A 23,778-nucleotide genomic window follows, 5' to 3' on the forward strand; every position below is an offset into this window, starting at 1 on the left:
CCAGGAAACTGGAGCTCAATTCTCTTGTATTACATAAGCTTCCTCTGTGAACTTGAGGAAGGGTCTTAGACTTTTGAATGATGATGACAAACTGAAAGCAACTCCTGTTCTCACTTTAATTTTAGATCATTTGGGGCTCCCCATCTAATTTTCACCTTTTGGACCTAGATATGGGAAGATAATTTTCCCAACCTTGCCATGACAACTTCAGCTGTAGATAGAAGAATTGCTTAGCCACAATGCAGCTCTTGCTCTGTTAATACTTATTTGTAGTAGTGGCTACAGTTCTTGATCAGAGGTCAGGGCCACAGTGTGGAAGGTTCAATAAATATATATGAGGAAGGAGAGTTTTGGGAATTTAGCCATCAAACAGCAAGAACAAAGAAGAGCACTAAAAGAGAGGTGCATTTCACTTCCCTAAGATACAGCTGGAAGGAGACAGACTTGTCTTGGCCAAAAGAAGCAATCAGAATAACTCTCACTTTGTCTTCCTGAATTTACAACAGGGCCTTGCAGAGAAAAGAACATGGGGAAAGTCCTACAAGAGGTCCATGACCCAGGTGAGGATGATAGCCCCTTTGGGGGAATGTTTCCCAGGTCACGCCTGGGGCGGTAATGAGAGGACACTTCTTGTTGCAGTAAATGGCAAAGGGAGCTGTAGTCAGGGCTCCTCACAGGGAGAATATACGTTAAAGAGCTCTAAGTTGACGTCCCATTCATGGTTGTGTCCAAAATTCTTACTGAGACTGTTGGCTGTTGCATTCTGTACCCCTGGTAGGTAGATAGCTGGGGTGAGCACATTATGAGGCATGCACCACTTCCAAAGTCTGAGTGCTTCCTTGGAGAGGGAGGAAGATCTGGTGCATTCTGGGTAATTTGTGTAAAACACAGAGATCATATGAAGTCCATCCTTCATGTGGGCATTCTTGATGAAAGGCAGGAAGTCCATATAGGTGTCCCTGCCAGCACTTAGCACTGTAAGGCCGCGTCTACACGTGCACGCTACTTCGAAGTAGTGGCACCAACTTTGAAATAGCGCCTGTCATGGCTACACGTGTTGGGTGCTATTTCGAAGTTGAAATCGACGTTAGGTGGTGAGACATCGAAGTCGCTAACCCTATGAGGGGATGGGAATAGCGCCCTACTTCGAAGTTGAACGTCGAAGTAGGGCACGTGTAGACGATCTGCATCCCGCAACATCGAAATACCGGGGTCCGCCATGGTGGCCATCAGCTGAGGGGTTGAGAGACGCTCTCTCTCCAGCCCCTGTGGGGCTCTATGGTCATCGTGTGCAGCAGCCCTTAGCCCAGGGCTTCCAGCTGCTGCTGCTGCAGCTGGGGATCCATGCTGCATGCACAGGGTCTGCAACCAGTTGTCGGCTCTATGGATCTTGTGTTGTTTAGTGCAACTGTGTCTGGGAGGGGCCCTTTAAGGGAGTGGCTTGCTGTTGAGTCTGCCCTGTGACCCTGTCCGCAGCTGTTCCTGGCACCCTTATTTCGACGTGTGCTACTTTGGCGTGTAGACGTTCCCTCGCAGCGCCTATTTCGATGTGGTGCTGGCCCAACGTCGAAGTTGAACGTCGATGTTGCCAGCCCTGGAGGACGTGTAGACATTATTCATCGAAATAGACTATTTTGATGTTGCTACATCGAAATAAGCTATTTTGATGTAGCGTGCACATGTAGACGTAGCCTAAGTGTGATATGGAGGATCACTCCTGTGGAAGCTCTGGCCCCTGGTCCCATAGGGCAGCTGGGGGGCTCCAGCTCCCAGCCCCACAGGGCAGGAGAGGGGGCTCTGGATCCTGGTCCTACACTACTGAGGGTCAGGCAGGGGGCTCCAGGTTCCAGCCATGCTGCTGTGGGGCAGCTGGGGACTCCAGCTCCTGCACTGGCTCCAGCCTCGGCCCAGTACTTTTTCATCCTGGAACATCTTGATGCCAGACCAAGGATGTTGCCAGATGAGAGAGCACCTGATTTGAGAGGTACAACCTGTACTTGCAGAGGTTTTAAGGACACTGTACACTTAGTGTTCCGAGGACTTGTCTGTTAGTGTTGAGAAAATCTGAAATATTTAAAATAATAAAGAAAAAGAGTTTAAGGACAGCTGTCAGCTGGCGACTCAGGATACTGCTGCAATTGCAAATGTGAAACACTTATGTAATTTAAGATTTGGTTTAATAATATGCAAGTTCTATCGTGTTTGTGGTTTAGATTTACCATTCCCAATGTACTCCAGCTGCAGCTTGACATAATATTATGCATTATTCTCTAACTTAATGAAAAATCAAGTTATCTAAAAAAATAGACAAAGTATACCTTCTTAGATCTTGTAAAATGTTGTACCGCATTGTAAATTAACATGCTTTAGTGATCAGATTTGCACCATTGTTTGCAGAAATATGTGAAGAAGTGTCAGTGCGAAACTAGATTTAAATCAATGATTTTTTCTTGGTGATTTAAACTACCTTGGTTTAAATCAATTTACCATGCACCATGATAAGTAAAAGGATCCAAAGCGTCCTCTGGAAATTGACTAATGTAACAAAAAGGAAGAATGAGAGGGAGCTCAGCTATTCACAGGGTAGCACTGCAGCTTTTGAAGCACAGAACAGAAATGGTGCTTTGATCATTCCTCAGTCCATTAATAACGGCAAGAAGTGTCTCCTCCTGGGTACCAGGTACAGACAACAAGCATACCCTGAGCATTTTGCACAAGGACAGGGAAGAAATAGGGGAATGAGCTTGCATAAGTGTGATAAACCAATCACTGGTCGATCCACCTTGCAATGGAGACAAGCCCTAATGGAGATAAGAAAGGGGATTTCGAAGCAGCCTAGTGACTGGGAGTTGTCAGACAATGTTGCTGGACAACATGGCTACCTACACTACAGAAATGTTTCGAAAGAAGCCCTTCTGGAAGATCTCTTCTGAAAGAACTTCTTTAGAAAAAGAGCATCCACACACAAAGGTCATGTCTACGCAGCCCCCTCCCTTCCAGAAGGGTCATGGTAATGAGCCAAGGGGGAATATTCAACGGATGCATGGAATTAAATACCTCATGCCTCATTTGCATATCCCCATGAGATTTTGCTTCCAGAGAGCCTCTTCCGGAAGCTACAGAGCCATGTAGAATGATTGTAGAACTTTTTTTGTGTATAGACACTCCATGGGCTCTTTTGAAAGAGCCCCATTCTTTTGAAAATTTTGAAAGATTTTGAAAAATCTTTTGAAAGAACGTGCTGGTGTAGACACAGCCCATGTAATCTGGGAGAAGGAGGACAAAGTGCAGACAGGATTCCTGCCCAGCAAGATCCTTTTACGTAGGCCTCCTTTCTTTGGAGGCTGGAAAGGAAAAAGGCTCTGAGCCCAGAGATAAGATATTCACTTGCAGTTCCTCTCTGACCCTTGCAGGTGGTTTTTCCTGCCACCCTGAAATTCCACTTCTCATGGGCAAGGCAGATGTGTGTAAGTAACCTAAGTCATTTTGAAATCCCATGTTAGAATGGTTCTTTTCCCATTAATCCCTGACCAGAATGAGCACAGGAGATGAGGGTAGCTTCCTTCTGCTGTCCTTGGAAAGAGAGGCCCTGGATCACCCTGACTGAAGTGTTCCCTCCTCTGCTACCAGCCCTTTCTGCTGTCCAGATGCCAAAACCCTGCCTTTTTAAGGGCTGACTTGTCCCCTCCCCCCTTCCTTATTTCTGTCTTCCCTGCACCGACTGTGGTATTGAAGGCAGCTCCCTTTCTAATGCTGCTGAAGAAAAGCAGAGGTAAGGGATGCTTAATCAGAGATGTACATCCTTGGTTCCAACATACATTGTTACATACACAAGTACTATACATGGGCTTGAAGCAGAAAACTGCAGCTGAACCACCTCAACCTTTGGGCATGCTCAGATGTAACTGCAAACATCTGGGACCTGTCTCTGCTACACAAATATGTTCTCCTCGCTATTCATTTGACTAGAATTCTAGAAAATTCCAGCTCAGAAATGTTAGACAAGCATTACCATTACCCATCTTAGAAATGTTTATAAACACACCCTGTAAAAAAACTCTTCCAAATTCTCTGCTACACAGCTTTGCTTATAATCACCTTTCACTTGTGACCTAAAAGAATCTGAATACAGTTCAAAGTTTAAATAACATTCTAACTGAATAAAGAAAATTGAGTAGATCTGTTCAACACGTGAGACTGAGTGAGAAAGAGGCTTGCTGTTTTCTAACAAACGTCATGGTTAAAAATGCAAATGACCCAGTAAAATAACTGAGCACTTAAAAAACAAAACAAAACATGGAAGTAGTGTTTGAAATAAAATTTGGGGAAATACATCAATGAAGTATGAATTATTATTTTGCTGTAGAACATCAGCTCCACCTGCTGGTAAAGATCAAATTCAAAATAGTTGTAAGCTATGGTTTTGTACAATGGATTTTCAGGCAGGAAAATATTACACTCTTCAAACTAACTGACTTGGGAGATCCTAATTCCTAGAATCAAAGAAGAAATAATAAATTATGAGTAACCACTTCATTCTCACACAGACTGTCGTGACAATGTCTCCATAATGAAGACAAGTCACACTGACATGGATTATACCAGTCTAAATACACTAATATTTCAAAATTAATTAATGGAGCCTGTCATGGGAAGTCTTCAGTATGTCTCTGGGAGACCCTAGTGTCTTGCCAAATTTAATCTTTTGTGCAAGACATTAGTTTCATTTTGTTTAAATGAGAGTCACAGTCCCCCAAATATAATAGCACGAGCTAATCATAAATCATTTCATTTCAAGTCCTCTATTTTCATACAGGTCTAAAAAATATTTAAGCCTGTATTTTTCTTCACTACATAATGAAATCTGTTTGAAGAAATGATTTTACTGTAGGTTTATGAAATTGTAATTGATACTCCTAATCTTTAAAAGAAAACTAAAGGCTCTTTTTCTGAATAACAAAAAACTCAGTGGCTGCATCTACACTAGCAAGTCCTTTCAAAAAAGTTTTCAAAAGAAGGGGGATGTTTTGAAAGATCCCGTGGAGAGTCTACGCACAAAAAGTATTCTTTCGAAAGTATATCGAAATAATGCATTGCTATTTTCGAAATCACTCTCCTTTCCCATTTCAGGAAGAGTTCCCCGTTTCAAAAGCTTCTTTTGAAAGAAAATGTGTAGACGCTCCACTGGGGAGGTGGGGAGAGGAGGAACTTCTTTGGAAACAACAGTCTTAATTTTCGATCCCTGGCCTGTTCTTTTGAAAAGTGGGGGGCTGTGTGGACACTCTTTTTCAAAAGAGCAGATCACTCTTTTGACTCACTTGCGTGTGTGTGTGGGGGGGGGTGGGGCAGACACTCTATGAAAAGAGGCTCTTCTGGAAGAGCTTCTTTAAAAAGATCTCTCTAGTGTAGACATAGCCAGTAGGACTATATTTTTGTCTTAATGGAATTCAGATTCAGAACCCAGTCAATGCTATGTATGGGTAGTGATGTTGAAAGGGAGGTTGGTAATCTAGTGAGGACTTTTTATACTTAGACTCTTTTCATTTATTTATGTTTTCCTTGCAAGGGGTGGGGGGGAATCTATTTTTTTTCAACTGTATCTATAACTTTGTATGTCACCCTAACAACTTCAAATAGGGGTTCTTCACATAGCACAAGTACAGGATTAGGGCTTTGAAAACTATATAAATTATGCATACCAGGTAGACTCCAAAATAGTTGGTTTACGTATCAGGTAGCTGCTTATCTATGCACCATTTCTTAATATACCCCCTGGAACTAACAGCTGAGCTTCTGGTACCTTATATAAAACTGCCACTGTACATACTCAGGGTTACACAATAATAAAGCTTGGCTATGGTGTTTTAAGAATGGAGAGAATTAGACATCCTAAATGTCTTTTTGGAAAATCAGCTTTTCTTTGCCAGAAGATCCTCTGTAGAGACTTCCACACTGAGTATATTTTCTGTCTGCATCTTCCCGTCCATTCAACAAAGTATGTCTAATAACATACAATTTATCACAGCATTGCCTGAAAACTGTGTAAAGTGTGGAAACAACTATACATTTTATACATTATTCCTAATTAAAAAGGGTCACACATGCCTAAACATAACACATTCTTTATCAGTCATGCTGTAATATTGTTGTTTGGGAACATGAATGGATACAATAATGGCAGAGATGATCATTTTAGAGTAAAGTTCCCTGTGAGTTGATTGCCTATGTGGAAACATAGTGGCACTTGCATTATTCGGCAGAGTGAAAACAACTATTAAGCATTTCACTCCAATGCATTTCAATGAGACTATTAATTGCTCTTAAAACTGATTTTCCCAAGGAAAACCGTGGTATCAGATGTAGATGTTCAATTATTCTCTCTCTCTCTGGCTGTGGCCATGCTGGGCATTAATTCCGAAAGCGTTTTCGAAAGGAGGGGCATTTTCTAAACAACCAGCAGAGCGACTATACACAAATTACTCATTTTGAAATCAACATCGAAATAAAAAGACGGTCATTTTGAAGGCATTGTTCCATTCCCATCTTGAGAACAACGCCTCATTTCAACGTTGATTTTGAAAGTAAATGTGTGTAGCTGCTCCCCTGGCCACCATTTTGAAATGACAAGTCCTCCATGGTGCCAGCCACTTCCTGGAACAAAGAGATGTCTTGGCCAGCAGCCAGTGTTCTGTGACTGTCAGCTCTGGCCGCCTTAAAGCTGCAGGGACACAGAAACCCTGTGCAGGAAGCTGAGAGTGTGCTGGCAGCCACAGGAGCACGTGCTTGGAGTTGCACACTCTCCAGCACCCCCAAACGGCAGGAATCCAGCCAGCCTGAGCCCTGGCCAGCAGTCAAGACCTCCGGGAGCCCCAGTGATCCCAGGGTACCAGGAGGCAGTGCTCCCAGGACTCTGGGCGGCCGGCGAAGAGGAGGGGAGGCCTGTGGATGGAGGCCAAGGTCTGGGATCTCCTGGCCATCTGCAGGGATGAGGACATCCTGCTGAGAATGGAGGGCAGGAGGGGAACACCACCACTTTCACCTGGCTGGCCAACAACCTAACCAAAAGGGGCCACCCCGCCCCAGCCCCGGACCATTGACCAGGTGCACTCCAAAGTAATGGAGCTGCACCAGGCGTACAAAAGGACCAAGGACTCTACCAGGTGGTCAGGGGCAGTGCCTGCCAGCTGCTCATACTTCGCCAGACGTTGGCTCCACAGTTTCCATTGGGCAGGAACCATAGCCAATGGGAACTGGGGAGTGGGAGGGCAGTGCCTGCTCACGGCCCACCTATTGACTACCCCAACTAAGGCTTCTCTTCTCATATACCAGGGCAGATGTGCTACTGCAGCACTTTGGACCAGGTGCACACTATGAACTTAAATTGGTATAATTAGGTCACTCAAGGATGTGAAATCTCCACCTCTCACATTGCCATAAGAGAGTTTTCACTTCAGTGCTTGAAGCTAGGCTGATGCAGCATTTCAAATGTGCATGCCCTTAGAGTAGTCATCACTATGCCGATGGGAAAATTACTCCCACAGGCATAACTAATTGAGCTCCTCAAGACCCTCTTCTGCCACCTTACTGCTGTCTACAGCAGGAGCTAGGGCAGGATAACTACTTATTTAGGGTGTGAGTTTTCACATCCACACCCCCTAAACAAAATTATCTGAACTTAGTAAGGATTGTAGGATTTGTTGATAAAAAATTTAGAATTACTAAATTCCATAGAGTTTGGGTATTATACAGGAAGGCACTGAACTCTAAGCTACTATTGTTAGGTAGATTTCCTAGCAAGACAATCTCAGAAACATTTCAGAAGAAGAGTAGATCAGGTGGTATCTACCTAATACATATTAATTAGGTTAATAAAAGTCATAGATATGACATGTTGTAAAGGTCCACAGTCATTTATTTAACAAGAGCATTATATGAAAAAGAATGTTACACACAGTTTTTATCTGTATTTTATGAAAATGCTTCCCTACCTTTAGTTTTCTAACAGCATCTCTCACAACTTCTGTACCTTTGGGCTGCTCCACTTCTGTACTGCCAAGAAACTGAAAATATTGTAATTTGTGAGAAAGAAAACATGATACAATGAAAGGCAAAATTTACTGATTAAATTTGTAAACAATCATTTGGAAATACAATGATTTCACGTATTTTTGGTGTTGAATTGTTGGATCTTAATATACCCATTTCTAATCAATGGAAATTAAAGCAACAGAAAATAAACTAATTAGAGTGAAAACGCTGAAGTTATTTGAAGCAGTCTTTGAAATCCATTTTATTCAGTTTGATCTCACAGAAGTCCTTGGATTTATGGTCAAGTAACTTTCTGCAGAATATCATTTTTTCTCTTTTCCTCCTGGCACTGCCATGTTGGGAATGTAAAACTTTTGGGAAAGAATGAAATAGTGCAAGTATTTTATTAGTGACAGTAAGGTAAGATGTTTCCAAGACATAAATTCAGTACAGTCCTGTGTGTTGCCTGTTTGTAATAGGTTGCCATCACTTTCATAAACATGGTGAAGGATAATTAAATATCTGATTTCACTTTCATAATGGTTTGACACTAACTATACTGACTTCAGTGGAACAATTTCTGAATTACACTAGTAAAAGTAATACTCTATTATTGTTTAAACTGAGTACCAATAATATAGTTGTGTGTTATAACATGGCATTGTTTTAACAAAAATAGGTATGCTCACAAAAATATACAATGAGAATTATTCAAAGACATCTCTCATTAGCTTCTAGATTTCTACAGCAAAAGCACCTTTCTTAAGATCATTGCATGCTTATCCCTTGGTTTCCAAAACTTTGCATGTGCAAGGTGCAGGGGAGTGCTCATATTGTACTTGTGGGCTTAAATCAAATAATTACATACCTGTCTACATAACTCCTCCAGTAAAAATTCCCTATATGTCTGAGGGTTTGCATACTCACAGTGCTATCAGAAGAGAAGAACACAACAATTTAAGATGATGATTTAGATATGTAAATTTTGGGGATTCTGGAAAATTTTAGATTAGTACTCAGAGAAATACATATAAACGCATACTCTAAATATTACTAAAAGGCAGGCTTATTTGTGCAATATTGGATTGTCATGCAGCTGCAACAACACACGTAATGCAGAGAGAGGTGCATGAACTGTAAATTTAAAGTGACTTCAAAGCAATTCACAAGCTGCTCATGTTACAGCTGTTTTCCAATATTATCCTAATTCCCTGAGGTTGACAAGAATTTCATTAAATGTCTTGCTACACTACAGGCACTAGACTCTACAGCTACTTAACTCAGAGCAATGCACTTTATATGTGATTATTTGGAAAATAACCATGGCACACCTATAGGAAAGTTTACCTTCTCCATCAACAGATCTTATAACAAACAACACAGTCTTGCCATAAATCTGTTTTTGCCATCTGAAACACAATATGCCATCTTGAGTACAACAGTGTACAGATCAAAACACCATGTGTGCCTGTTGTCAACACTCAACATTGTTACAATACTCCACTTGGGAGAGATAGGTTTTGCCACAGCATTTCTTATTCTGAATTGTTGGCATACTCAGTGCACCCCCTGAGGTTTTTAAATACTGTAGAAGACAGGTTCTTCCCTGGATAAATGACACTCAGAGAATAATTTTACAGAGTTCACATGAGGGAAAGGACTATGTCTTTTTCTCCCCTCTCTTTACTGATATCTCTTTACACTCAATATAGCCAGGATCCCTGTGCCAGTTCCCTTTTCCCACCTCAAGTACATGTGTATGTTCAGCAAAGTGTGTGCTGTTTTGGGACCAATGACTTCTATTCCCAGTGCCTCATCCTGCCTCTGGCTCAATCAACCCCCCAGCAACTCTTTTGCTTAGGAAAGTAGAACCCGCTCAGGCTTCCAGCAACTGCACCATCAGAGAAGGAGACAGTAGACCAAACAGGAGCTCTGCTTCACCAGACCGATATGAAAGAGGAGATGAAGATCCCTCTGTAACCTCCTCATCTCTCTCTGCCCTGTGCTTTGAGCCCTGGACTGCAAAGAGGCATATCTTTTCCCTATTTTCTATTAGGTGAGGAGCTGCTATAGGGGGGCAGAAAAGATGGAATGCCTGTGTCTACTTATGCATGGACAAAAAGAATTCTTAGACTGTGCCTGATGAGAAAAAGGAGAAAGAGCCAGTGTGGCTAACAGCCACTGCAGGTCCAGAGGCATGCGGGCAGCGCGGGCAGGGAGGGGCTGGCTCCACACTCCTGGAAGGGGCAGAGCCTTGGATGGAAGGGGCAGGGCCAGGCACAGTCAGCTCTAAGCACCACCAGGATCGCAGTGCTGGGCCCCCTACAGCACTCCGAAGCCATGCAGAGCAATAGAGTGACTCTTCCATGGCATTTCAAAGGGGCCTGGAGCTTTAGCTGCTATCTGTTGTTGCTACTGTGGCAATGGCAGTGCCAGAAGATGGGAGCTCCAGGCCCCTTTCAAAGGCCAACCCCCGATTCAGCTGACCTCCTGGCCTGCCCCCCTCTGCTCCAGTCAGCATGCCCGGACATGGTGGATAGGTACGTGTGAGGAGATGGGAGCTAGAGCAAGGGATAAACATGAGGGCAGCAGTGAGGAGTGGATGGGTTAAAGGGCAGAAGTGTGGGGTGTGGAAGGGGAACATGCAATTAGATTGTAAGGAGTGCCTGGAGTATGTGCACATACGTGCTGGCAGGTGCATGTGTCTAGCACGTGTGTGTGAAAGCAGCAGTTTAGAAGTGTGACTGGATGCCATTATGCGAATGAGGCGCTAAATATGCATGTCAGCACCTCATTAACCTGTTCCAAAGTGTCTCATTAACATGCCCCTTCTGAAAGGGAGGGACATGTGTAGACACGGCCCATGTGAATGGTATTCAATGTAATATATGTGATGGGTGTTGGTGCAAGAGGCTTATGACAGTTGTGTGCGGGGATGATGCATGAATAAATGGGTGTGCAGGAATGGGCATAAAAGAACTCCCATGGGTGCCTCTGAATATTTTATGTGGTTGCACTTAACATGTGCCAGAGAGTTATCAAGATAAGGATCCCACAACCACTAAACGCAGGTTTAAAACCAAACAACATTACTATCAGATGTGTCTGTTACTGTTCCTACATTTCAGCAGAATGGATCTGGAAATCCTTGCTATGACAGGTAGAAATTCAAGTAATAGATAATTTTGATTTACACAGATTGTAAATGGCAGTTCATACTTGGAAATCCATAATAAATATTCCCAGAAGTAGAAATTAACCCTATTTTAATTGTAATACTTCTATATATTCCTGACCAAGCACCTGGGAAAAAGGAGCAAAGGGAAGGGACCAGACATCTAAAATAGAAAGAAAAAAGTCTTGCAAAAGAGGATTACACAATTACATGACAAACACATTCAAAATGCATGCAAATACATATTATGCAAAATCTTCCAAAAAACAAACCAACGAGTACCATGCATTTTCCATAAACCATATGGAAATATTGTAGCAGTTACATCTGCAATTATGGAAGATAAATTATCTAATAAGAATTCTTCCAATCATTTGCAATGAAGTGCCTCATATATTAATATCAGTTGTGACATCTAGCATTACTACAACAGATTTTATTAAACTCAATATTTTTATTCTGCATGTGGAATCAATGATTATACATAACCAGGTATGCAGAAGAAGAAGAGATAATGGGAAACATTTTATTCTAACACATAATGGAGCTTTGTAATATAAATGTCAACATTATTCATGAAGTATCTAAGTCCTTGGGCTAATGTCATTTTTATATTGTTTATATCTGAAAATTGTTTATAGCATCCACTGATTGCACCTGTTTTATTCAGTATGGTGTCAAAAAGGCACACAGTACATAAGTTATGTGACTACATTTACCTCTGTCTAATATTTATGTGCAAGTCCAGAGTTAAAGTGAACATTGGTTTATGTTAAGAAACTGCATTTTCAAAACTGATCAATTTTAACATTTTATACAAACATATATTCAACTGCTGCAAAGATGATTTACTTGTAAAGAAAATATTGTACATTTTAATTGTTGCTTGTCTTTCTTCCACACATTCATTTTGCTCAAAAGGTGAATCAAAACCTGTGCTCTTAAACATGGGACTTATTATGTTATAGACCTGATCCTGGTCCACTGCACTCAATGGAAGTTTTGTCACTGACTTCAATAGAAGGATCAAGCCCAACAAGAGAAATATGGCCCTACAAAAGAGCCCCCGCCCCACCCCGCCTCTCTCTTCAATGTGGGAATCATCTGTCCTCCAGAACTTGGTTGAAAACATTTACACCCTAGACTTTTGCTTGGCTTTAGCTTAAGCAAGGTGCTTCTAGGGCCAATTTATATTCCCACTGAAGATCACAGAAGTCTTTTTAATAGTACTTCAGTTGCATTTTTGTTTCCACAAGAAGCACTTCACATTTGCTTTTTTGCTGTTTAAATGAAACAATCTAATATGTATATAAACCAGATGTGAAAGTGGGCTGGTGCAGGCCAGGATGTCATACTGGAAAGAACCAAGTGCCTGTCCCCAGAGTGGGTGACAGCCACCACTGGACAAGGGGGAATGTTGGAGGGGGACCTGGCTCCATGTCCAGGATGGGGTGGCACCAAGGGAGGAATGGGTGGGGCCAAGGGTGGAAGTGGCAGGGCTGAGGGCAGTCAACCCTCAGCACTGCCTCATCCATGGCATTGGGGCCCCCTCCCTGTCCCCTTCCCTCAAGGGTTTCTGGAGTGGCAAAGCAGCACCCCAGTGGAACTTCAAAGGGACCTGGAGCTCCAGCTTCTGTCAAAGTAACAGCATCAGCAGCCATAGCTCCAAGCCCTGTTGAAACACCAGGCCCTAGGGCAACTATCCCCTTTGCCCACCACCACGTGTTGGTGGGCCGGCCTGCCTGCCCCTTTTGCTTCATCCCATTGATAGCCCTGCTGGTGGGGTCCAGAAGTGCTTTAGGTGCAGTGATGCCAGACCCTACTGGAAGGGCTGCTGATGCTGGAGGTAGGGTGAAAATGGGGCAGCTGTCTGGGGCCTAGTGATTTAAAAAAGCCTGGAGGTTCCTGCTGATGAGGCAGTGGCTGGGAGCTCCAGGCCCTCCAAACTGTCACTGGAGCCCCAGGGCTCCTGGATTCTGCCACTGCAGACTGAGAAGTCCTGGCCACCAAGGTATTGGTGGCTATGAAGCATAGGCTGGGGGAGTCTGCCCCCATCCCACCTCTTCTGCCTGAGTCTCCAGAACAGTCTCCCCAGTAAGGACACCAGCACCTGGTGCATCAGTAAATCATCCCTTTTACTTTCACCCTGATCTGAATTCTGAAACTTTTTTTACCTCAGCAGCCTATCACATGTTAGCACTTTAAGCAATTATTAATAAAGTCTAGAGTTCCTACAATATTTTGTCCCTTGTCCATAATGGCTAACTTTGCTAATCTTTTTCTTTACAGAGGTAATCCTTCCCCTCTCCAACACTACATTTTGGATGTAATTATATATTTTACTTCTTCAAAACATTTTACATTAAAAAAGATTTCAAAATAAAAGTCCTGCAAAGCAACTTTTCAGTTGTTAACACTGATCACTGAAAAGATGATGGTACTTTCATGACCAAATCTGACTGGCAGACTGTAGATTTAGGTTGATTTTAGAACATGAAAACTTTAAATTCCACTCTCCCAGTAGAGAGCAGTGCAGGATATTTTACTGATGTAATAAGCAGATCGGTTTTCTTTTATTACCTCATTTTTAGTTTTAAAATCCCCAAATCTTTAATCTTTCACAATGACACATTTCCATGTAGATTTGAAATCACTGAAGGTTAAAAGTTCTCATTTATCTGAAATTAACAGTAGCTGTTGAAAAAAAAAAAGAACCTACTGAATTCACACAACAGTTAAGCAAAGGAAGAAAGCAACATGTATTTTGCTGGAAGCCTGTTGCCGAAGTGATAAAGTGGCTGTATAAAATGGCAGAAGCTGGGAAGATATTTATTTCTGAGGGTAAGAGTAACTATTCTCATATTTCACAGCTCTACAATAATGACGGTATGTATTGAAACAAAACAAGGAAAGAGGGAGAAAAATACAGAGCTTCCTAAGGGTGAGAGCTCTAAATGGAACCAAACAGTGGTTCTGAGTTCATGATCAAAATAGATGAATACATTTTAAGCTTTCTAAACATTACTCGAGGTATTGCAACAGTAGAGTAGGCTTAGGGTGGGGTGTCTTGTCTCCTTAACTGAAATATGGAAATACCCCCCAACATACCCCGACATACCTATTTTTGGCTCTTGTGTCAATCCCCAGTATGATCCCATTGCAATCCATTCCACAGCTGCAATAGCTTACCTAATCCCCTTCTTAGCTAAAACGTTTGTCACTGTGTACACATGCCTAGGGGAATCCTGGGAGGGACACACCTTGGAAAAAAATTAACAGGCAGACTTTTCTTTCAGTGAAGCCACTCTTAGTAGTATGGCTGCTGTTAATGTGGACACAAGGCCTGTATAGCAGTGTCCTTCACAGGGTGTGAATAAATATTGGAAAAAAAAGCCTTAAAATATTAATTCTCAAGAAAGAAACTTAATTGGATTGGGGGTCTGTGATGAGAAGCACATTTAAGAAAATGTGTGGACATTATAATATTCCATGAAAGGCACATACAGCAATGATTTGAAGTCTGTGGCAACTGACTGAAAATTCTTTGAGCCCATCTTCTAAGACTGTGGGAATATGAACCTTCTTTGCTGTTCGATAAGATATGCATCATAAACACAGTCGAGGCTCAGTAAGAGACAGTGAAGGTGTTCTGTTTTACTAAATGGAAAGAGTGATAAGCATCTTATTCTGGTCAAGAAAACCCTGACTTCAGGATAATTCAGACGTGATGAAGCCAGGAAGCAGACTGGATGCCTTCTGCCTGATGGACAGGTAAGGAAGAATATTGGAGGAGGTGGAAAAAAAAAAGCCTTTGGACATGAGGGATTTTTCATGAACTACTTTTAAAGAAGAAAGGAAAGAATGGCCTTTGTTATGAGAGTTAAATGGGAAAGAAAGACAGGTGGGTAATAAATCAGGAAGATGAGTCCAGAGCTGAAGGCACTTAAGTATAAGAGAAAATATTTAGGATAAATGAAAAACAGTGAAACTGCAAACAGTGTTTGGTAAAATACTAAAATAGTCAAAAAATCAAGCAGTAATAGGGCTAAGATTTTAGTTACCTCTTAACCAGAAAAGGAATTGTCTTGCTCACTGAAAATGTTGACGGTATTGTGGCAAATTCTAAATTAATCCAAGAGAATTTATCTGATTTAAGTTGTTCTAAGCCTAAAGGTGCTATAATGATGTAGGTATATCTGCACAAGCTGAAATCAGTCTTCCAGTTGCAGAACGGAGATTCCTTTAGCCAACTTGGTTGCAGTAACTCAGCTGAGGCAGCATGGACTTCAGTGTGAACTGGTCAAGGAAGTACCCATTCTCATAAAGCCTATGCTGAAACTTCTGCTGCTGAGACTTCACGGGTATTTGTACTCATGCTAGCACTCCTTAAACTAGCTGGGAATTATATCTCCAGTTTGTAGTGTAAATGTAGCCTAAGGGATTCTACACTACTGTAACATATATATGAATGGGCTAGAAGATATAGGGGAAAACCAACCAAAGAGAAGGCATCGGTTAAAATAGGCCACCTCATCAAGCTAAAATATGAATGTGGAAAACAGACTAGCTTTTGCTGTGATTTATGTCTTTTTACCCTATCTCACAGAGCTGGAAGAGACTTTCAGAGGTCACTGAGTCTAGTCCCCTGCCCTCACAGCAGAACCTGTCACCAACCCTAACAGCTTTTTCTTAATCTATTTGTGTCCCCAATCTGTAAATGGCCCCTTGAGGACTGAGCTTACAACCCTGGGTTTAGCAGGCCAATGCTCAAACCACGGAGCTATCCCTCCCCCACTTAACTGCATAACTTCTTTTGTTATACCACTCTTCTGAGCTTTTGCCATGTGACATTATTCAGCTATCTCACGAAAAGTAGTAGTGTGGGCTACAAAGTTGCAAGTTGCTAGGTGGATATAAGGTGTAAGGGAGATTGTGTGGAACTGAATTTAATTTCATGTAGTTTAAAAGCCCAAGAGACAAGAAGAATATGTGTATTATTGCAAGCGAGACAAAAGAATTAATTCTTCCACTCTGTGCTGATTAGGCTTCAGTTTGAGTACTGTGTCCAGTTCTGGGCACCACATTTCAGGAAAGATGTGGACAAATTGGAGAAGGTTCAGAGAAGAGCGGCAGAACTGACTAAAAGTATAGAAAACAATCTATGAGGGAAGACTGAAAGAACTGAGTTTGTTTAGTCTAGGAAAGAGAAGACTGAGAGGGCACATGATAGAATCTTCCAAGTACCTAAAAGGTTGATATAAGGAGGATAAAAAGAAATAATTCCCCTTAACTTCTGATGATCGAACAAGCAGCAATGGCCTTAAACTGCAGCGAGGGAGGTTTGGGTTAGACATTAGGAAAAACTTTCTAACTGTGAGGGTGGTTAAACACTGGAATAAATTGCCTAGAGAGTTTGTGAATCATCACTGGAAAGTTTTACGAGTAGATTAGACAAACACCTACCAGGGATGGTCCAGAAGGTGCTTGGTCCTGTCGTGAGTGTAGGGGACTGTACTTGACCTTTTGAGGTTCCTCCCAATTCTAGCATTCTGTTTCTATACCATCTTAGATTCCCTTTGATTTAACACTGAATTTGACCCACTGTTGCTGGGGTCAACTCCAGGTTTGAGAGAGAAAGAAAAAGGGCAAGAACCTGGAATTCTAGAGTACAAATCTCTATTTGCTAACCCAGCTCATTTATACCTAAGAGGTCCCTAACTTTGTAAGTAATCAGAACTCATATTCTTATGTTTATCAGAGAAAGAATGCTAGGGAGATTTGTTAGAAAGGCAATTAACTTGATGTACTTTAAAAAATATAATGTATCCATGAGATTGTAAACACAGTAAGAATAACTAAGCCCAAAGATATTATAATATTCAAAGATACTCCCCATGACTCTATAAGAAAGACAAGAGCATATTAGAGCAAAGGGAGGGAGGCATCACTTCCTGCAAAGGGCACAGCTTATCAGGACAAGATTCTCAGTACAGAGGATACGGGAATTAAATACACACACACACACATACACACACACACACATGCACACACACACACACACACTACAGTCCCACAGGTTCAAATAGCATTTCACAGACATATATTTAAAACAGAGTTGTCATTTAGGCTGGGTGCACATGGGCACCCTCTGTCGACAGAAGAAGCCTTTCGTTGACAAAACTCACAGAACATCTGCATGGTTAAAGCACTTTGTCAAGAGTTTGTTGACAAAACTTAGCTCTTCAGCCAGCAGCATTATACCTCTTCCTGATCAGGCATAACTACTGTGTTGACAGTATTCTGTCAACAAAATTGCTGTGTAGACAACAGAACAAGTCCTCCATAGCACCGGTCGTCTGGCGCTGAGAGGCACCCTTCTCCCAGGGGCACAACTCTATGATCCCTGCCTCTGGCCACATTTAAAGGGGCCAGCAGCCCCAGCAAGGGAGCAGGAGGCATGGCTACAGGCTGCTGCACATGGCTGCAGACACACACTGGCAGCCATTCCTTGCGGTGGAGGCGGGGGAAGTCCCAGGCAGCTGGAGACCGTCCCAGGCCCTCCCACAGCTCAGGGAGGGATCCCAGGCCTCCAGAAGGGATGGCAGGAAGCAGCCCCCTCCTGGTCTTCCCTTGAAATTAAAGACCTGGTCCGGGATCCCATTGCTAAATGCCATAAGTCCCTGGGCTATGCACAGATGGCCAAAGCCCTGGCAGAGCACAGCCACCAGGTGCGGTTGAAGGTGAAAGAGCTCTGCCAGGGCTATATGTGGGCCTGCCCCTATAACACAGAGCTGGACCGCCTCCTCAGGGCAAGGAAGAGGCCCCCAGCACCACCCCAATGGACAACAGGGAGTGATCTCCCCTTCCTGAAACACACCAGCTCACTGGAGCCACCCCAGCAGGAGCCCCCATCAGATCCCGAGCTGAGCCAAGGCATGCTGGTCATTGCCCTGGACTCCACCACCCCTAGTGCCACCAGCTCTGCGTGGGCATCCCCGGACCTGTTCTTGGGATCATCCTCTGCTTACCCTGACTGTTGCATCCCCCTGGGGTGGGGTGAGGGAGCGTAGGCCCCTCAAGGACTCGCCACTCGTGGTGCATACCACCCGAACAGTGGGCAGCCACCGGCTGCTGCAAGCACCACGAGGGGGGGAGGCCCGGCGACTTCCAAAGTCACTGGGGAGTGCAGGCTGCTCTTGCTAAGGCCCCTGCATGGTGTTTACCATACGCATACGACGGGGCCCCGGGGAGGCCCCAGCAGCACTGGACTCCCTACCACCCACGCTGGAAACCCCACGTGCCTCCGGGGGTGGGGAAAATGTGGTCAGGCCCTTACCCCTGTCAGCACAGGCATGTTGTGTGGCAGGACCCATCTTGCAGGGGGCACAGACATGCGTGCTGTGCACAACTCTACCCCTCAGCCCAGGGGTGGGAGCTGCAACCAGCAGGGGGCAAGGCCCGAGATTTGTGCTGCAAGAAGGACTCATCCTCTCCCCACCTTTCCTCGCAGCTGCAGAGTCCAAGAGCTGACACAGCCCCACCAGGCCCCCACGCAGCCCTGGGGAGGAGGCACAGGCAGGAGAATCGTGACCAGCGCCTCTGAGGAATGGCAGCACACTGGCCCCAGCGCGCACATGCATCCGGAGGACCTGTCAGTGGCTAGCCAAGGACACTCTATGGGCATTCACTGCCGCCCTTCTGGTAGCAGAATGAAATTGCCGAGGAGCGGAAGCACTGGGAGGGCAAGAGGCACTGGGACCACTGGCTTTAGTGGTCCACCAAGGCCTGCACGAGCACTGAGTGGCACCCCTGCCGATTGATAAAGCTTCCGGTGCTGCATTCAGGGGATCAGATAGGGATGCGTGGGCCATACAACACCCCAAAGCAACTGGGGAAGCCCAGGTTGTGTAAGCCAGCTCCCAGGGTGTCCATGTGATAGATGTTTACAAGCCTCCAGAGCAAGATGTTATTGATAGCATGCACCGCCTGTGGGGATAGGAGACTGGACATGACCATGAGTCACTGGGGGGATGGCACCCCTGGGACACAGACAGCTCCAAAGCCTCCCACCCTACCCTCCCCCTGCCCTGCCTCTAGTTCAGCCTCTCCGTCCCCTGTCCCTCCTTCCCCCCCGTGCCTCCCTGTCCCATCCCCTATGGAGCCTGAAGGTGCCTTACCTGTATCAGCACAGCTCTGATGGTGGACTTCCTGCCCATGAATTGGTGTCCCATGGAGCAGTAGCTGTCTGAGGTGGCCAGCTTCCACACGGCTATGGCCATCCACTTCTCGAGGGTGAGGCTGGGCCACATAATCATATGCTGTGTATGCAGGGCAGGGGTGAGCCTGTTGCACAGTTCGAGAAAGGTGGCCTTCCTCATCTGGAAGTTCTGCAGCCAGTTGTGGTCATCCCATTGCCCCATCACTAGACAGTCTCACCAGTCGCTGCTGGTGGCATACCGCCAGACTTGTCAGGGCCCCTGACAGTGGAGAATGGCTGCTGGGGTACCATGGCCATGGGACCATCACCTGTGGCCTCCTCCTCAGGGTTGTCCTCCCATAGGTGATGAAAGACCCCCATGAGGATCAAAGGCCAAGGGAGCAGCAGCTGCCTGTTGCTCCAGGGACAGCTTGAGAGCTGCCCTGGCATGTGCCGGGGTGTCACCAGCAGGCTCTGGAAACTGAGGCTGCAGTCCTTGTAGGGGCTTGTGTTTGCCAGCAGGGGTCTGCAAGGCTCACCATGCACAGGGACTGTGGCCAGGGGTGGAAGTGGGGCGTTAAGGGCATGCAGAGCTAGCAGTCCTGGAAGGGCGTGCTCTCCATGTATGCTATTCTTCTGGGGTTAAAGAGCTCCCTCTGTCAAAAGTTTTGGGTGCCACATAGATGTTCTCTGTCAATAGAACAGCAAGCCTCTTTTATATGCGGACACTCTCCGTCAACAGATGTTTTGCTGGGGTAACTGCAGACAGCGACCTCGGCTGACAGAAGCTGCCCACATAGACACAGCCTTAAGGTCTGTCTACATAAGGTAGTCTGACCTTCTCTGCATCACAGATCACAAAACACTCTCCAAGCCAACAACAAGAATCACATCATAATATTAAAGCTCTCAAGAGACTAAACTATCATGTGCCAAAGAGAGAAAAAAAGAGGGACAGAGGTGCACCAATGTACAAGGCCCTTCCAGTGCAACTGAGATGGAATTAATTTAGTGAGCTGTAACCAGATGATCATTCCCTGAAGATCTTACACTCCGAGAACCTAACTCCTACAAACCTATAAAGCTAAGCTGTGAATTAAACCAGATGCCCGTGAAAGGAAGAAAAAAGCAGCTTGTGAGGGCCACCTGTATGTATGTTATAGGCATGAAAGAATAATAGGGCTAAATGAAATCTTCCTTTCTCTGCAGGACAAATAGACAGGAAATGGGTCAGGCGGATTGTTTCAGTTGCCCTTCAGCCTAACAATAACGATGGACTGCCGTCACAGGCAACAAGGACAATACTACTCCCCAGGACAAGGAGGGGAGAAAAAGGGGCTCAGAGTGCCTCTCGTTGCACAGTCTAAGCCTAAGGGAGCGAAGGATTGCAGGAGCAGGCATTAGGCTCTACAGCATACAAAAAAATAAGTAACAAGGGGGAGGCAAGTATGAGAAAGGTGCACATTTCCACAGTAAAACATCATAGATACTGCTGTGACGTGCATCAAGTTGGCTCTTTTTTCTGTATTATGACATTTAAACTGACCAGTGCAGCTACATAAACATGACGGCTTCAAAGTGGGTGATAAGCATGAAAGGGGAAAATGATAAAGAGAGAGACAGGAGAATTCTTGCCTGATGGTGTCAATTTGTTTTTTGAAAAGAATGTCTTCTTATAAACTCTCTGTTGCAGAGGGGGTCTTAAGCTCTGAATGGCAAAAGTTCTGAGCTACTATTCTCTCTTTGCATGATTCATGACTCTGTAGTCAAGAATCCTTTGCTTTTGGATGTGGGGAAAACACAAACCATAAACAAAAATGGATCAATGTCAAAATAGATAAAGCTCCCAAGCTCATTCCTTTGGGTTTTAATTTGGACACAAATTATGTATTTCATCACTGGCTGCTACACAAGGGAGCAAACAATTTTCCTGGCATGAGTGCACACCATTTCCTTCTGCTTCAGTGGGGGCTGTGTGTGTGTATTCATGGCACTGTCCCCAGGTGACAATACTTCCTCTGTTCCTACTCCCAAACTGTCAAGATCACTACTAACCTGACAGCCACCTAATCACCACAGTGTAGAGGGTACCAAGCTAACCTGCCTTGTTTTCTCAATATTTATCATCCCTGGAGAGCCCCTTGCAGTATCTGAGCGGTGACTGACATAAAACTTAGATAACTAGCAGCCAGAAGTACCTTATAACATTAACCCAATATTGATGCTAATGTAATATGGCCCAATGGTATTCCCTTATCTTCACATATTTGCTAATGGCAGGTCCTGTTAATGCCTTTCCTACTGTTACTTCTTGTAAACTGGGTGGAAGATATAAAATGCTTTCTTATAAACTCTCTGTTGTAGAGGGGGTCTTAAGCTCTGAATGGCAAAAGTTCTGAGCTACTATTCTCTCTTTGCATGATTCATGACTCTGTAGTCAAGAATCCTTTGCTTTATGAGATGATGATGTAGTTCTGCCCTCGCATAAATGGTTAGGCAGTGGAATAGGTGATCATCTGGAAGCTGGCTGGAATTTGAACAAAACTTCCTGACATTTTGTCCTTGAGCGTTCATGACCCGTACTTACTTACTCTTCTTCATTCACAGATGTAAGAAAGGCCAGTATTTACATGGCATACTGCCATTTCTGCTGCAGATGAATAGGCATGGTGTGGCAAAAGCACGTCACTTTGGAAACCTGGGAGCACAATCACTTCAAGACTTCCAAATGAGGAAACCAACTGGGGTGGAGCTGTGTGAGGAGCTCGCACCAAACCTCCAGTGGCAAGACATTAGATACATACAAGTCATCCTGGGTCAAAAGTGTGTTGCTTTTGCTGGCAACGCCAGACAATGATAGGTCCATTGCAAATCACTTTGGATCCAATATAGGTCCCTGTCTGTGACAAGACTGCTTGCCAAAACCTCAGCGGGGATCCCACCGAACCATTAAATGCAGAAATGCAGGCATAAGCCCAGCAGCAGAGTGGGAACTCTCCTGTTTACTGCATCCAATGTAATATGTATGATTACCTACCCTATGGTCAGGTGGCTTGTGTGTGCATTTGGTGCAAGGAGCTCTTGGTCCTCAGAAGCCAAGTGCTGGCTTTGGAAGCCAGGATCACTGAACTAGAGGAGATAAGGGAGGCAGAGAGGTATGCTGATGAGGTTTTCTGAGACACTGTAGAATTGTCCCTCCTCCAGTCAGACAGCTCCTGCACTGTTTAGGAGGATGAGAAACTTAGGGAAGGAGAGCTGTCAACAGAAGCAGAGGGAAACCATCCCATACTTGGGACCCTCCTTCCAGATGATGTTGTGGTATCCTCTGCCACTGAGAATGCCTCTCCGGGGGAGGGAACTCCAGTCAGTAGGAAAAGGCAGGTGTTAATAAGGGGAGATTCGATCACTAGAAACTTACATAGCTGGGTTTGCAATGACCAGGAAAACTATATGATGACCTCCCTGCCTGGTGCGAAGGTTGCAGATCTCTGGAGGCATCTAGATAGACTGATATGTAGTCCTGGGAAGGAGCCAGTGGTCATGGTACATGTAGGTACCAATGACATATGGAAGGGTAGGAGAGGTGTCCTGGGGGGCAAATTTAGTTTGCTAGGAAAGAGACTGAAATCCAGGATCTCTATGGTGGCATTCCCAGAAATGCCAGCAGTTCCACATTCAGGGCCACATAGGTAGGCAGAAATTCAGTGTCTCAATGCATGAATGAGACGACGGTGTGTGGAAGAGGGATTTAGATTTATTAGGAACTGGGGAAGGGATGGGAGAGCCCATACAGGAAGGATGGACTACATCTAAACCAAAGTGGAACCAGACTGTTGGCACTTACCATTAAAAAGCTCACAGAACAGTTTTTTAAATGTAGAGATGGGGGAAAGCCAATTGGTGCAGAGGAGCATGTGGATTGGACAGAGACTTCTCTCAGAGGAGATTCTATTGACAGAAATTTTCTAGGTTTTAGTCAGGAGAAAAGGATGGAAGAGGATAAAGTATGGGCTGGATCAGAAAAGAAAGAATCACATGAAAAAGAATCTAACGTAATGGGAAAGGGCAGACAAATAAATAGTGACAAGTTTTTAAAGTGCTTATACACAAATGCTAGAAGTCTAAATAATAAGATGGGTGAACTAGAGTGCCTTGCATGAGCGGAGGGTATTGATATAATAGGCATCACAGAAACCTGGTGGAATGAGGACAATCAATGGAATACAATCATGCCGGGGTACAAAATGTATCGGAAGGACAGAACAGGTTATGCAGGAGGGGGAGTAGCACTATATGTGAGAGAAAAAGTGTAGAATCAAATGAAGTAAGAATCGTAAATGAACCAAAACGTTCCATAGAATCTCTATGGATAGATATT

At 44.2% G+C, this 23,778-nt stretch overlaps 1 protein-coding gene across 2 annotated transcripts in view; it reads right to left on the minus strand.

Annotated features, from left to right (window-relative positions):
* Positions 1 to 23,778, minus strand: part of GULP1 (GULP PTB domain containing engulfment adaptor 1) — a 345,309-nt gene that overhangs the window by 85,665 nt on the left and 235,866 nt on the right. For both annotated transcript variants that reach the window (XM_075000987.1, XM_075000986.1), the window contains exon 6: positions 7,989 to 8,060. In XM_075000987.1, the coding sequence (XP_074857088.1) occupies positions 7,989 to 8,060 (72 nt within the window). The remainder of the gene's footprint in view (positions 1 to 7,988; positions 8,061 to 23,778) is intronic.

This window comes from Carettochelys insculpta, chromosome 8 (assembly GCF_033958435.1).
Source record: "Carettochelys insculpta isolate YL-2023 chromosome 8, ASM3395843v1, whole genome shotgun sequence".
Taxonomy (NCBI): Eukaryota; Metazoa; Chordata; order Testudines; family Carettochelyidae; genus Carettochelys; species Carettochelys insculpta.